General features: G+C 49.4%; 1 protein-coding gene across 1 annotated transcript; it reads left to right on the forward strand.

Annotated features, from left to right (window-relative positions):
* Window positions 1-53: 53 nt before the first annotated feature.
* On the forward strand, window positions 54-16,046 carry IP6K3 (inositol hexakisphosphate kinase 3). The gene is made up of 6 exons (XM_010584682.1): window positions 54-1,485; window positions 6,090-6,419; window positions 11,378-11,600; window positions 12,643-12,815; window positions 13,452-13,627; window positions 14,877-16,046. Exons 2-6 carry the CDS (start codon window positions 6,221-6,223, stop codon window positions 15,345-15,347), a joined length of 1,242 nt encoding a protein of 413 aa, XP_010582984.1. The 5' UTR covers window positions 54-1,485; window positions 6,090-6,220; the 3' UTR covers window positions 15,348-16,046.
* Window positions 16,047-16,412: the final 366 nt, after the last annotated feature.

Genomic DNA, 16,412 nt, shown 5'->3' on the forward strand with positions numbered 1-16,412 from the left:
TTTTTTCCCTTCAGAAACCAAGCTTTTTAAAAAAAAAAAAAAAAAAAAAGCACTTTCCAGCATAAAGCAGAGTGAAGTCAGGGCTCAGGAATCAGGGTCTTTGTTTCATCCTTGTCTTTTATCTTGGCCTCTGCCTCCCACCATCAGTTCGATCCCTCTGGTCTTCGTGAGCCTGTTCTCTCCCCTCCAGTTAGCGAGAATTACCACATCCATCAATCGTTATCTCAACAGCGAGATTTTCTTCCCAACCTCCTGCCGTTTTGCTGCAAAGCCTTCCCAGCACCTTTCCTATTGCAGCCCGTGGGGCCCCAGTCATGGACTCTGCTTTGCTAATGTCCTGAAGTTATCACTGGGGACTGGCCTGGGTCTCTTGGGACGGGGGGATGAGAGTGGGAATCACTCCCTCTTGTCCTGGGGGATGCCTGGATCCCCTAAATAATATATGGGTCCTGTCTTCCTGGGATGCATGGGCTGGTGTGGCGTGTCCGGAGCATGCCAGCCCTCGGCAAACACTGGAGAGGATGCCCAGAAGCGGGCGGAGGGGGACATATGCTGTCCTTGACTCGCTGGAGGAGACAATTTGGCCCTGGCAGGAAGCTCCCTGGGACTTTTCCATTCCCCCCACCGGTCCCAAAGCACTGGGGTGTCGGTTTTCCCTGCACGAGGCTGTTGGCAGGGTCCGGGCTGGGTGGCTGCGGGCTCTGCTCTCTGATCCACTCCCCTGCTGCCCAGCTTCGGGCAAACACTGGTCTCGCCTCATGCCTTGCCCCATGCCTTGCCCCCCCCTTGCCATAAATAACTTTTCTTTGCCAAACCCCCTTAGCTCAGCGGTTCGGTCTGTCCCACAGCATCCCGGCTCCTCTTGCCACCTCCCTCCAGCAATGGCAGCCCCTCTGCCCTGTCCTCCCCTGCATCACCCCAGCACGTTCCCCCCACGCAGGGAGCAAAGAGCCGATGGGTTTCTTTGCTTGGAGCTCTGGGAAGCCGGTGTCCATCTCGCTCCCACTGCCATCCCCCTGTCCTCTCCAGCAGGGAGGTGATAAACACCAGTGGGGCTGAGCTGGGTTGGGGGGGAGCTTTTGCTGGTGGTACGGTGGAAAACAGGCTGGAAAAAAGCAACAGTTGTTTTTCTGGACAGACTATTGCACAAGGGGGCTGGAACATGGCCGCACTTTCTGGAAAGCCTACCACATGGCTGGCCCCTTCTTCCTTTATCCTCAACCCTCTCGCACACGCGGCTTTGTTTTCCTTTAACACCCAAGGGTGTTTCTCCCCCCGTTAAAGCTCAGCTGTCAGCTGGACATACCAGGCGCTTGCCAACACCGGCGGCAGCAGTCAGGTGATTGACCAAATGTCCGCAGGCTCCCCCAGCTCCCTCATTTCTCCTACCTGAACCACACCGAGAAGCAGCAAGAAACCCAGCCTGGGCAGCACCCTGAGCCCACACTCGCCGCTGAGCCCAGACTGGCCACATAAACCCAGCAGGTGAGGACCAGGGTGGCTTCTGCATCAGCACCGGCTGCCTTCCAGGGCAGGATGAATACAGGCAGGATGACCAAGCACTGGATTTTGGAGAGCGGGTGGGATATTATTAGGAAGGCTCCGAGCACAGCCGTGGCTTGAGGGAAGGAGCGGGAGCGAGAGGGACAGCCGGCACCTGGGGGGTTGGTGTGAACCTCTGGAGCAACATGGGGTCTGCAAAAAATGAGCCTGGTGGTTTTTGGTTCTCTGTTGTGCTCATGGTGTTGCCGGAAAGCGCGGGGATGCTTGGCAAAAGGGCAGATGGTGTTTGGTGCTGTGAAAGGCAGAAATCAGGCAGGGGGGTGAGGGAACCCGTGCCCCTTCCTGCAGGATGTGGTGGCACCGCATCCCCCCGTCCCGCGGCGCTGCTGGCAGCCCCAAACTTGCTACCGTGGTCCAAAGGCACGTTCCCGCATCCCACCGGGAAGCCTAGCCCTCGCCAGCCCCGCTGCTGCCCCACACCATATCCTGGGGGGTGGGCAGGGGGCTGTCAGCACCCTGCCAGCCCAAGATAACGCGACTTCTATCCCTCCCCATAGATCCTGCTGCTTCCTGCAAAGCAGCCAAATAAATCCATCAGTGCAGCAAACTGAATCTTTGCATCTTCTTCATGAGGGACGCGGGGACCAGTCATCAACTTTACGAACATCATTTTCTTTCAGGAAAGGAAACGTAAGATAAAAGAGCTGAGGGTTTCTGCACATAAGGATTTATGGCAGGATGGTTAGAGCTGGATTTCTTGCCGAGACCTGAGCTTTTCGCTCCCAGCATGGTGCTGCCCTGCAACTATTTCTGACTTTGGCTGTAGTCGAGGGAAGAGCAGGAAAGGCAGACCTGAAGGTTCATTGAGGGTTGCAGCTGCTTGCCTGTCTGTGCAAACAGCCTGAGTCTGCTTTGAGCTGTGCTGGGATGGGTGCTGAGCTGGAACTGGTAGGATTTTCCTTATGGCCAAGGCGTTGTGGATTTTGGAGGCACGAGGCCAAAGACTGAAGGGAAATGGGGCAACGGGGCTTTGCAAAACACACCCGCACCTTGCTCTTGGGCTGGGCTGGTGCTTGGTGCAGGAGCTGGCTTTGGTTCCAGGTCAGCTGTTGTACCAAGAGCTGTGGATATACACATCTCTTCAAATTAACAGCTATGTTCTTTTCTCGCCTTTTAATGAACAAAAAAAAATAAATTAGCAGCCCCCTGCAGTGCTTGAAACCCAATTTTGCAGCATGGTGCTTTGGGATGCTCCGGAGAGCTGGGTCCCCCAGAGGGGAAGGTGCTGAGCACGATATGTAAGACCTAAGAATGTGGTCCCATGCTGACAGAGCACTTGTATTTAAAGTGATTTTGCTTTTTAATATCCCAAAGTATTTCTGCTAAGAGGACTCCAGGCATTTACGAGGCATGGACTTTCTCCTAGGGCCGGGCTGTCTGTGTTCTGCCCCCACGTCAGACTCAGAGCCACAACGGTTCTGCTTGGGACAGGATGGAGTAGGCACTAATTAAAGATTAGAGAATTTAATCTGCTTGATTTCTTTTGGCTGTGCTTAGAGTTGGGAATAAACAACCTGTTTAGCTCAGACTCTTTTGACATTTGGCCCTAAATGAGAGCAGAGCAGCGGGTAACGGTACCCAGCAATCAGTGTCCCCCCAAGCCCTGGCTCGTGCTGCCGGCAGAGCTGTGACCTGGCCGGTGCCGATCAGCCTGGCAGGTCCTCGTTACACATACACGATCGTTAGAAAATAAAGTCTGGCTCAGGCCAGCGATGCTGCTGCCATGCACTGGAAGGGAAGGTGGTGTGTTCTGACAGTCACCGGGGAGAACAGCCAGGGAGAGGCAGATGTTTTAAAGTATCTTGGTTTCTTTTTCTGGAGAGGGGAGCTCTCTGTATTTTCCTTCCCCAATATTTTCTGAGTCATCTTCATCTGCAGTGCCTGGGTTGCTTTTTTTTTTTTTTTTTTTTAAGTTAGGGGAAGAATATTCAAGGTTTCTGGTTTTGTTTTTGACGATACAGATTTATCTGTAATTCCGTGTATTTTTAGTGACGTAAATATCTTTTGGCATTCACGATAACTTGAGCCAGCAGAAGTGATTTATTTTAAGAGTGTCTTGTTTCAGAGTAGCTCAGAGCAGCTCAGTAAGTGTTTGCGGTAACATTTATCTGCTCCGAACGGACAAGCTGCTTCAGAACAAAAACTAAATGAAAAGAGCCCCTTTCTCTTACTGCAAATCTTGCTCCAAGTTTTGCTTAAAAGAAAACAATAAGAGCCTTATCAAATTGTTTTTTTTCCCCCAACTCTCTTCACAAAGCCAAGGTTGCCAGAATTGTGTGTTATGTCAGCTGAGTTTCAGCCTTGGACTGTCTCTGAAGCAATAAATACTGAACTGAAGTCATGTTGCATGCTCTGCTCCAAAGAGGTGTTATGACAAATCTGCTCGCTTTTTGCTTTTCTCCTTTTTTTTTTAAGGAGGGGAGGAGGGAAAAAATTAAAAAAACCACAACAAACCTACAGCTTTCAGGGGAGAAATCCTCTTTAAGAGTTGCCGCAACTTAACAAAATGCTAAATGCTTTTATTAACTTCTAGAAAAGCTCTGAAGAGCTGCTTTCTTCCCTGGCTGAAAAGCATTTGTTTAAGTGGCCTGGCTTTGTTCCCTTCACGCCGGTACAGGCTGATAATTGTAGAGTAGAAATTCATCTCCAAAGTGTGTGGTGACGAAAGAATAGAAAAATGGGGGGGAAAAACCAAACACCTTGGGGGAAGGTAAAGGAGTTGCTCCGTGTGCTTTGAAGGTAGGAGTGTTTCTTCTCACCCTTCTTTGCCTTCAACCCACGTCATCCCACTCCTCCAGGCGAAAAACAAAATGGGCACCTGCGCTGAGTGCTTGTTTGCTTGGTGGTTTAATTGCAGCAGGAGGAGCATGAAGGGGAAATGTAAGCAGCAGAGCTTTGGCTCTTTGTTGCAGGATGAGGAATACGCTGCATTTCAGTGGTTAAAGCTCCCAGGTCGGGCTCTAAGTGCTGGCTCTGGAGGAAAGGCTGAGCCTTGCCCTGCTTGCAGAGACCCTGGAGCAGCCTGGCAGCTGGCTGCCCGCGATGGGAAACTCCAGGTTTATTCCTGGCATGAGCAGGGAGGTACCACCATCCCTCTGCTGTTCTGTGTCTCCTGGTTAAGGAGGGGGTGATGGTGCTGCCCCGGCCCCAGCAAGGCTTGGGGTTGGCAGAGGTGGTGTCACTCACCCCGCAACACATCCCGGGGGCTTTGCTAGAGAGGAACAGATCTTCCAAAGACGTTATTATCTACTGCACTGGGGTTTTGCTAGCAAAAGTAGGATGCAAAACTCCCCAAGCTGTGCTGAAGCTGGAGGAACAAGGAGAAAGTCACCCGTGCTAACGGGGCAGGGAAACGAGGGCTCTGCACACCCCTTTTTGAGGGCTGCAGGAACATGGACCAGTCCTCAAAAGGATGATTTTATTTTTTCCCCATCCCTTTTAGTTTGGGGTCTGGAGTACCTTCCTCTGCTTTTACTGCCTCAGTAGTATGAAGCCAGACTGCTTCTCCAGTGTAAATATTAGCTCAGCTGCCCTTTTGTCTTCCTCAGTGGTTATGGGATTCCCCTGCCCGATGTCCACCAGAGCAAGAGCCATCCATGGGCTTCTTGCAAAGAATAAAGTGAAGGACTGGGTGTTGCTGGGTGCTTTCAAGAGAAGCCAGGGTGCTGCTGCTGAGGCAGTGTGGCACAGATGTGGTCCGTGTCCACGCTTTTCCTGCCTTACTGTTTTAAAGCCAGGGCTTGTTGCTGTCAAAACCAAGGAGGAATTTCTCTCAGGGGCTAGAATCAGGAACGGATCTCTTGCTGGATGCTCCTTCGGGCTGTAGCAGAGAGCAGGGCTGGAGAGCTCAGGGGAGCCAGCGCTTGGGTGCGAACCATCTCGGTGCTGGTTTGACATGTCCTCATGCCATGTGTTAGCACGGTGGAGGAAACGCTCCTGCTAATGCTCTGGTGTTAAATGACAGGGAATGTCACAAACTGAGGTTTCTTCAGAAGATGCAGAAAATGTTGCTAACCCCATCAGCAGCGTTAAGAGGCGAGGGACTGCCCAGGGACGTGAGCTTGCAGAGGCTTTATTAATAAACCTCCTTTGCAAGGAATGTCCTAGCTTGGGAATGACTAAGACCATCATTAATGCTGTCTTGTAAGGCAAACTGGGGCTGTTTCACAGCAAGGGGTGTCATTAATACAGCGTATTAATAACCTGGCATTACCGGTCCAAGGAATGCCCTGATCCAGCTGCTTTGACAAGGCCACCGCATTAACTCGATAGCTCTTCTCGATCATTCCCCTCTGTTTCTTTTGCACCCAAAAGGTCTAAATTGGGTCTCTTCTGGACAGTGCCAGCCCCTGGGGCACTTAAAGATCTCATCCCACCCGGCTGCTCCCTCCTTGCCCGGCCCTGGCTGCAGCGGGCAGTGCGAGGCCAGGCTGTGCTCCCAGCCCTGCCAGGATGCCGGCACGGATGGTGGCTTTGCGGTGGCTCATCCCCCTTTCTCACACTCCCCGATATCCTCTGTTTTGCAGATACCATCGCTGAAAACCCGGAGTGGGTGTTAACTGGCCCGGCACACTATGTCCCAAACTTCTCTTCTGATCCCCCTTCGCTGCTACTAAAGGGGAGTGAGATTCCCCCCCTCTGCCTTTCACCCAGCACCATGGTGGGACAGAGCCCCCTGAACCCCGGCGAGAGCAGGACCGCCGTCCTCCTGGAGCCCTTTGTCCATCAGGTGGGCGGCCATATGAGCATGATGAAGTACGACGAGCACACGGTCTGCAAGCCCTTGGTTTCGCAGGAGCTGAGCTTCTACGAGTCGCTGCCCTTGGCCATGAGGCAGTTCACGCCCCAGTACAAAGGTAAGGCATGATGCTGGGGAAGGAGCTAAGGGCTGGAAGTGTTGTCGCGAGGATTAGTCCTGAGATTTGGGATAAGGGGACTAGTGGCAGTGCGGGAGGTACCAGCTGGCTCGGTTGGGCTGGGTCCGAGCTGTGGAGCCCCATCACTAGCGCAGGTTTTGCTGAGCAAGGATGCTTCCCGGGTGAGAGTGTGCGCAGGAGCAGGTCTGTGAGACTGGGAGGGTTTCCTGGGTCTCTGTGACTGGGGGGACTCTCTGATGTCTAATAAGGGTTGAGAGCTGGCTGATGGCAGCAGGAGATCCTCCTCTCTGCCCATCCCCTTGCTGCCATGGTCAGCTTTGGTAACACTGGGGAGTCCTGTCATGTCAAATAGGGCTGACATTTGTCTGTTCTTGAGGGGGACAGGCATGAGAAGACGGAGGCTGAGCACATGAACATGATATTCTCCCAGGCAGCCAAGAGCCTGGGCAGCGCAGGAGTGGGACAGAGAGAGTAAACACAGAAAAAAACACAGAAAAGGGGACAGGAATAGGATGAGGTTTCCCAACAGTGTTTGCTTTGAGGATTTTGCTGATCATGGCCCCAGATAAGCTGGTCTGATGGCATGCAAATGGCTACACTGAATAGGTGCAGGAAAGCAGGGACTAGGAGAGTCTTGTTCAAAAGAGGGTTCCCAAGATCTGACACATTATGTGCTCTGTTCAGCAGAGCTTTGAATTAGCATCCCCTGGTAAGAAAGGTTTTCTGTACCAGGAGCAGAACTAAGGGTGCCTTTGTCCCACGTGCGTGGCCCCATTGCTCCAGGCCTTGGTTTTAAAGGAGGTGAATGTCTGTGTCAGAAGCCGAGAAGTCGGTGAGGGCAATGAAAGGGTCAGGGCTGGCACTAGCACGAGCTGGGGGAGAGATCCTTGGGGCCACCATGAAACATTGAGCCTGAAAAAACAGCCGAGGGCAAAAACCAGCCCAAGCATCACTTTTGTTGGGTGCTCCACCTTAGCCAAGCCCTGCTCCCCCCAGCGTTCCTGTGAGCACTGGTCCCAGGGAAACCAGAGGTACAGACCACTTAACTTCTTAAAAATCAAATCCAGGGAGCTGTCCTGCCACAAGTGAAACCTTCCCGGGACAGGGAAGAGCCTCCTGCCTGCCCCTCTGCTTGGTGCCCCCCATCACTGCCCAGTCCCCCCCTTCAAACACCTCCCCTGTCCCTAACTCTCCTTGCCCTGAACCACTTTCCCAGCTGAATTTCTCAGCTTAGCTACTGAAAAGCAGCACTTGGTGTCGGGGGGGGGGTGGGGTGTCCTAGTCTTTTTTTAAGACATCCTCCCTCTCTCCCTTTCTTATTCCCTCACTATTTCTGCTTTTACTGCCAGACTTGTGCTGCTCATAAAGCTCCTGACCCTGGATCTTTGTGAGAGGCGAGAAGCTCAGCTGTCGTGTAAAAACTTAAAATATCTTTTGGTCCTTCAGCGTTAAAGAAAAGAGCTCAGAGTGTCAGCCACGATTTCAATGTGCTTCCAATCCAATCTTCCCTTTCGCAGAAAGTCAGGGGCCTTTGCAGATTTATGGGACAATATTAAGAAGATGCTTAAGAATGAAAACAAGTCTTCCTCTAAGCAATTTTCTTTAGCCGGGGCCAGGGTTCAGTGCTGGAGAGCTGGGCCCTGCTCTGTCTCTCTAATAAAGATGTTAAGCAGGCCCAGCTTATCAGTTCAGGGGTGGCCCGGTTATTAATACCTTTTTGTCTTCTTTTTCTCTTCTGTTACAAGTCCCAGTGAGTTTTGCGATGAGGGGTAATTAAATAGCAATTCTTTTCCAATTTGGCATTGGGCACACACACATTTTTTACTCTGATTATAACTGTCCCAGCCCTGAATGCCAGGCAAATTAGAGGTGGAACATTTTCCCACGAGGGTGATGGGGGGGATGAGCATCAGGGGGAATAATCCTGAGGTCTTCATCACCCGTTCACACGTGTCTGTGTTCCTCATCTCTATTCTTAGGCTGCCGGGGGGCGGCTCGGGGACCATTATGTAATGATGACATTATGTGCAACGTTGATCAAATGTCATCATTCAATCTAACACCAAGTCGGCTGCTTAAAAAATGTCAACCGCTCGCTTAACCATTTCAGGCACGTTGGTGACCTTGGGACCAGCTTTTCCCCACCAGCCCCTTGCAAACCTCTGCCTGCCCCGAGCTGAGCTTGCAAGGGGATGCTGGACTTGTTTTCAAGCCCAGTTCTGCTCAGATTCCTATTGCCCGCGGCAGTAAATAAATGCACTTGTAAATTTAAAAATAAATCCATGAGGGTAGAGCAACATAGCAAAATGCTCCTGAGGATCACTGGGATGCCACTAGCATGGTGACAGCACCCATAAATACCCACTGGCTGTCTCGCTGGTGCTGGACAGGAGAGGCATTGTGGCTTTGGTGACACTAAAAGGCCAGCAAAGACAAGTACCTAAATACACCTTTGCTACCAGATAGATGTTTTCTTGTTGCAATAAAAGAGAAGGTCAGTAGCCATGTGTTATAGATTTGTTTTGCATACATAGGTCACTTGCAGGACATATGCAAAACCCGTATGGAAGCACACCAAGAAACAAATGTATTTTTCAGACGTAGGTTTTTGAAGACAGAGTTTTCAACAGGAAGGAGTGAGAGGATCACATTCCCTTGCAATTTAACTGCTCATTCTTGCCTTTGAAAATCTCCCCATTAATTTTCATATTAATGTAAGATACTTAAGAACTCTTAGTTTCATGCTATATATAACATTTTTAGGGCCAGATTGTCAGCACTATGTAAATCAGCACAGCTCCATTGACTTGCAGATATGTAACTGGGACAGTTTTTAAGGTTACAGGCTGCTGTAGCGCCATAACTGAGGCACAGTGCTACATTTGGAATCGAGGACTCCATTCGCCTCACAGTGACTTTTTAAAAATAAAAAGGCTTTGATTTAGGCAAAAGATACACTGGCTTTTTTTCCTGCCTACTTCCCTTGAAAATTCAAAGCAGGCATCTGAGCTGGTAGGAATTTTGCTTGCTCTCAGGTATCTGTATATGGATTTTTTACAAATGGGACTCAGTGAAAGATCAGGTGGGTAATGTCGGAGCCTGAGGAAGACAGAGCTCCCTGTGCTCACCATCACCATGAGCAAAGGACTGAGATAGATAGCTAAAAATATTACTTACCCCCTAATTAAGGTTTCCAGCCCCCCAGCTCCCTTGGCAGAGCAGCCTGTGTATATTCCTCCCCCATTTCAGTGCAAAATTAGCTGATTTAACTGAGCCTGTCATGGCACACTGTTCGGATTAATGCTGATTTTACAGCAAAAGTGAACAGAAATGGTTGTGGTACCTGAGCAGAGGGGCTGTACAGAGGGCAGGAGGGAAGTGCATCTGACTACAGCTGGAGCTGCAGGGTTTTGGGGTGCAGGACCTGGGGAGGAATGGGCACCCCGAGTCTAACGGAGGTGGCCGGTGACTGCAGACACACAGGGCTCCTGCAGTTCAGGTGGTGAAAACCTCCCTCAGTCAGCAAAACTCAAGCAGGCGGGACTCTGCGCAGACAGAGAGGGCAAATCCTTGTGTCTGTGTTTACTTACTATAATCTCACTTTAAATGGAGAAAAGAGAGTTTGCATATTTATTTGCTTTGGCAAATTTACTTGGGAGAACAGAGCTCCCTTGTTTGTAAAGCTGCCGAAATGCATCTCCCCGCAGTGCCCAACAGACCAAGTGAGGATGCCCTGGGGAAGTTGGATAAAATCCAGCTCCACATATTGCTAACGGGGGCTCTTTCCAGTGACGAGTTTTGCTGGTCCAACAGTCTTGCCCGTCCTCTTTTGGATCTGCCTTACTGCAGCTAAGACTTGAAAGCAGCAGGGTACGACTCATGCGGCTGGCATCCCCTCGGAGCCCCAAAGGGCGATGCTCTAAAATTGCTTCTGCTGCCATGAGAGGCTCAGACAGGCCTGACAGAGGGCTGCAGGAGCGGGACTGTGGTTATCAGCCTTTCCCAGAAAGGTCAGAGCCGTCTGCTATGCCAGTCACGGCCATTCCTGCTCTGTCATTTGAGACTGCGGAGACAGCCGTCCCCATGGCAGGGATGGGCTCAGACTGGGTTAAACATGTGATGGGCTGAAAGGCATTTGAGCCCTGCGATTCCTGTTAGAGTCAAGGAAAATTGCAATGCTAAAATACACAATGATGTTTTAAGCACTTAGGGTGGAAAGGAATAATCTCCGGTCACGGTCACGTTGCCCCTCGTGTGTGAACACCGGACATATGAGGGTCTGGTCCCCCTGTGGGCAGTTTGGGTGCTGGGCTTCGGTGCTTGGGGAAGGACACGACCATGACAATGTATGGGCATCACGTATGCGGGCAGTGCTGCCAGCCCATGCCCATGCCTCTGCCCTTGCTCATGGGGGCTTTCCAATTAAAGGAAGCAGTTGGCATGCTGGTTGTCTTTGGAAAATTCCTTGTCCCCAACCCTCCCTTTGCTTCCTGCCAATGAAAATAATTTCCAACCTTGCCCTGTCTTAAAAAGTAATACCTAAATCCTTTGTCATAAATAAGCCAGGAGCTCCCGGTCCAACACAGGGGTCTTTGCTGGGTCACTTGTGGTATAGCAGAGAGTGGAGAGATGGAGGACGAAGGAACATGATATTCAGAGGAGGCAGGTTTCAAGCCAAGCTTTGAGAGGACAGCACATTAGAAAAGCCTGAGGCTGTTTTCCAGGGTCTCAGACTATTTATTGGCAGTTATTGGGCCTCAAATCAGAGTGGGATCAGTGTGAGAGGCCACCGAAGTATGAGGAGGCAGCTGTCCTGCTAAGCACCAGCCCTTTCAGGAAGGCCGGACCATCTCAGGTTGGTGCAGATGGTGGCCAAGCCTGTATGGTAACCCCCAGGTGATTCTCATTCTCATTCAGTTTTCCCCCTTTTTGTCCAGGCATCGTTTCCGTGCACCTCAAAAAGGACAGCCTCGGCAACCTGACCCTGATCGCCAGCCCCAGCCTGCAGACGGAGAACTGCAGTCGGCTGGATAACGCCATCGGCGACTCCTCGGTGACAATATGGCACAAATGCAAGTGGGCTGCCAGCACCGGCACCGGCAGCGAGCACACACTCGTCAAGTGGAGTCACACGCAGGTCACCAAGACCTTCAAAGACAGGTGAGAGTCTGTCCTGGGTGGGATGCTCCCTGTAATCTCCTCCTGGTCCTCACCTGCCGCTTTGGGTATGGTCTAACTGGGATGGTTTTGTTTGCACGACTCCTGGTTTAAGGCAAAAAAGCCAAAAGCAATGCCTAGCCAAGGTGAAGAAAAGCAAAGCCCAGCCTGGTGGCTTCATGGTTCATCTCTTCCCCAGCTTACGGATAGAGCGGCGCAGCTTTGGCTACCGCTGCGATGCTGTTCCTCAAATATGTGCCTCAAACTCTGCTTTAAACCTGTTTCCTCGGAGCGCAGCATGCTCCAAAAGGAGGAGAGGTCCCATGAGAACAGCCATCAAGCACACAGCACGTAATGCCCTTCTGCTGGTAACCAGCCAGAAGTAGCAGCCTCGAGGTGGTTCGATCCTGTCCTCGTCCCAGGGGAGAGCCGTCTCTGAAAGGCATTGCGGTGCTTGCAAGCACACCGCGACCTTAGGGCTTGCAGAGGCTTTCCGCAAGACATCTTTCATCTCAACTGGTTCAGAAAAGACCTAGGTCAGCTATGACTGAAGGGTGCAATATTGCTACCGTGAAACTGCTGCCCTCGGCGTGATGGGAGTTACGGTTTTTAGATGAGCGAGACCAAGGAATGACCCTCCAAGGAGAACAAATCTCATCGCTCCTTCCCTCCCCTTCTCGAAGCCAGTCCCTCTAAATTGAGAATCATTCCTATTGTTGGACAATTTGCCTGTGTTGTGCCCGTTAGGTAGATAAATAGAGATTCCTGGTCATTGGTGCTATGAACAGCGCTTTTCGTAGGGGTCAAGCACGCTTTGAAATTATAATGAAAGAAAATATTGGCACCCAGCAATAGCTGGCTTTCTGAAAATTACTTTTACGGAGTAACAAAGGATCTCCGCAGGTTGGACATGATGAATATGTTTCCTTTGAGAGTCCCTGAAAATTTACCTTATCAAGTTTGAGGCTCTACAAAAGAGGAGAGGAGAGAATATTCTCTTCTGGAGCTTATAAACCAAACGTGTACTTTTGTGTGTTTTGTCTAGCTGCCCGGGGAAGATGCTATTGAGGACAGACCTTCAGTACCGCACAGATTCACTTTTGGAAGATGCAAATGGCAACCAGCCAGAAAGAAACAGCTACAACCCCTGGGGACTGCACTGTCACAGGCAGCACCTGAACCGCATGTCCTCCAAGCATAATGAGAACAAACTTCATCGTATCCTTTTTCCTCTCTCCCCTCCAGCACAGTCTTGGCTACAAGTAACAGCTTGTAATCAGTGTATGTTTTATTGCAGGGGTATGCATCCCTCCCCTGCCCAGGCTCTGGCAAAATACAGAATATAGTTGCTCTGTTATCTTCTCACACTGTTAATAAAAAGAAAAATAAGAAAAAGAAAAAAAACCACTTCCCATAAAGGGTATTCAGCATAAGTCAAGGATCCCCTTGGCATACATTTAAAAACACAACTATATAGGAATTAGCAGCTGCCTCGCCTTTTATTTTCCTATTACACTTCATTACCCACCAGTCATGTGAGTAATACAGTTTAACAACTTCCCCCACACCCACTGGAGTGAGTACAGCACTGAGGCAAGGTGTTGGATTGACAGCCCAGGGCTATCGTGTCACTAGAGAACAGAGCTGTTGGTGCTTTAATTGGTAGGACTGTACTACAGTAAATTAACTGAAATTGGCAGCAAGGGGCCTATAGCAATGACATGTTGGTAAAATTGGCTCAGAAAGTCTCATTACAGTTGTGAGCTATTACGGAGAGCGTCAGCGGTTGCTCTGATTTAAGACCTCTTTCAATTAGAATTTAAAAGTATTGGGTTTCCCTTAACTCATGTTCAGAGTTTCTATTGCTCGAAAATGTGGTATCAAAATACAACTATCCCTGCATCCTGGACTTAAAGATGGGAACCCGGCAGCATGGTGATGATGCCTCGGAGGAGAAGAAAGCCCGGCACATCAAGAAGTGTGAACAAAGCACCTCTGCGTCTCTGGGCGTTCGCATCTGTGGGATGCAGGTAAGATGAAGCCTCGGTCTTTTTGGTGTTTACCCAACACATGGCTTGAAACCAAGCAGGAAATCTAAAAGGACTCTTCGTTGGTGTAAATTGAAGCAGTTTTATTCTTACCTCCCACCAAATATAGGCTGGAAGAACTGGCGCCCCTGCTGTATGTCCTGTCCTCAAACAGGAGAGGATGCTTAGGGAAGAGTGTAGAACATGGCACAGATAGGGTAACCCTTTCCCCCTACCCCTCTTTGACTTCTGGAGATTTGGCTGCTTTCACAAGTGGTGGCTGCATAAGCATCACTGCCACCAGTATGAGCAGCTGGAACCAGTTTACCCCAGCTGAGAATCTGCCTGTACATGAACACAGATGCCCCTCTCATGCTCAGCTCTTGGCTGCTGCACAAAAAAGAAAAACAAAAAAGCATCCCGTTGCCTCGCTCATGCCTTCCCAGAGCTATCTCATCGTGTCACCGCAAGAGCGAGGGGTTTATTTTGTGCTAAATATTGTGGTTCCTTTTGCTCAAAATCCGTGCCCTTCCTTCTAGAAACTGAAACCATGCATTTGTTTCACTCACACTTCTCAAGCAGGTTTCAAAATGTTGTTCTGCTGTGCCTGCAGGATAATTATGAGAATGATGATTATAAAGCACATATATAGCAGCATAAACACTCGGTGTCAAACCCTGTGTCCCTTTCTGGTCTCCGACATCCTTCTGTTGAGCAGATTATCCTTTAAATTACAACTGGTGTGTGAGCTAATTCTAAATTCACTCCCTCATTTCTTACTCAGTGTTACCAGAGCCTCACATACAAATTTCTGTCTACATCTTGTCTCTCTGTGTTTAAGAAAACAAGATTATTGCTACCCATGCATTACGTATTGCGAGAAGGTACAAAGCTGGGGTATTCCTGTACTACTGCACACTCCTACCATAGCCGGAGGGAAAATGCTGTAAATCACTAGTGACGCAGATATGACTTACAGCTATTTGGGTTTCACAAAGGGGTAATTTATAGCAGTACAACAAGAATCTGCACTAGTGGTTTAAATTGAATAGTTTAAATCTCCAGAAAAGACAGGAGGTGGGATTCAGCGAGAAGCCTGCAGAACATTGCCAGCATTCCCAGATATTGCTAGACTGCAGAGGAGCTGTATCCCATTCCTCAGCTTGGCTCTGAACTTTTTAGATTAGGGTGAAATCTAGAGCCTTGGGAAAACTGAACAACTGAATCTGGATTGTTGCTCTCTTTCCTCAAGGTTTACCAAGCGGACACTGGCCATTTTCTCTGCAAAGATAAGTATTACGGAAGGAAACTCTCACCTGAGGGATTCAGGCAAACCTTGCACCAGTTCCTGTGCAACGGTAACCACCTCCGAACAGATCTCCTGGAGCCCATCATCCTGCGGCTAAAAGCTCTCCTTTCTGTCATTAGGAAGCAAAGCTCTTACAGGTTCTACTCCAGCTCACTTCTCATCATTTATGATGGACAGGAGCACAAGGAGAACACGGCACCCTTGGATAATCACCTTCACTTCCAAAAAACAAACTGCACCATGTCACACGGCCCTAATCCCTCCAGAGTTGATGTCCGGATGATAGACTTTGCCCACACCACTTTTAAAGGCTCCAAATGCAATCACACCACTTATGACGGGCCAGACCACGGCTATATTTTTGGCCTGGAGAATCTCATCAAAATCCTTCAGAATATCTCAGAAGGAAAATGACAAATTCTGTGAAATAGCCTGGATTTACTAGTGACCGATAGCCCTGAAAAGTACCGCATTGGGTCAGCTGTATGGGACCCTCGCAGCTGCTGGATGTCACGTGCACGGTTTGGAATGAGAGCATGGACAGCTTGCTAGGAAAGTGCAAAAAACGCTACGTGCCATTACTGAACTCAAGCGTAAAAAGCAAAGAGCTGAAAGAATCTGTTCTGTCTGCAATCAATCAGAAGATTTATTTTCCTTTCTTGTTTTACTGCTGTCCTTGATTTATTTGTGAGCCAAAAGAAAGCATTACTTGAAAGAGTCTTAATGATAAAACAGGACCTGCTCACCTCTACGCTCGTGAAACCAAGCAGGCAAAGGAGATATTGTGCATTTGAGTGAGACTATTAAAATGAGCTGGCAGGTCTCAACAGATTGCAGCATTACTTTCAACTCATGCTCAACGCTACGAGCTGAACAAAAAGACACAAGCAGGAGAGAAAAATGCACACCCTGACATTCACACTCTGCACGCCCAGTGCTGCAGGACAGTCAGGTGTTCTCCGTACAGTGCGGGTGTTGAAACACAGGGTACGAGATGCTCCAGAGGTTCTGTGCTGCTTAAGGTATAAAAGCAGGGGTACCTCAGACCAAGAACTGGACCTCGCAAAGGTTTAATATCCCTGTGGGATTATAACAGGGCATGTTTCAGAAACCTTCTAAACAAGGGGCTCTGTAGGGGCTGGAAGTACGGGAAAGCAATGATTCTGTTAGATACCAGTCACAAAAAATGTTCACGTCAAGGTATTTGTGTTTAAAAAAAGAAAAAAAAAAGTCTGAGACTGAGTCAGGGACTAAACATTAAAGGTCACCTAGAAATTCTTTGATACAAATATTGTGTGTGTGTTTGAAGGAGAAATAACAAAAGACTCAAAATAATGTTTACAGCTTTTTGTGGACAGATTTTATTATTATGGAACAAACATAATTCCTTCCTGCATGGTGTGGGAAACCTGAAAGAGAAGTCCTTACACAAGGAATAGAGCTACAGAACCCCATTACTGGGGAGTGGGGATATAAATA

The sequence above is a fragment of the Haliaeetus leucocephalus genome, unplaced genomic scaffold, assembly GCF_000737465.1.
Source record: "Haliaeetus leucocephalus isolate CR32 unplaced genomic scaffold, Haliaeetus_leucocephalus-4.0 Scaffold1000, whole genome shotgun sequence".
NCBI lineage: Eukaryota > Metazoa > Chordata > Aves > Accipitriformes > Accipitridae > Haliaeetus > Haliaeetus leucocephalus.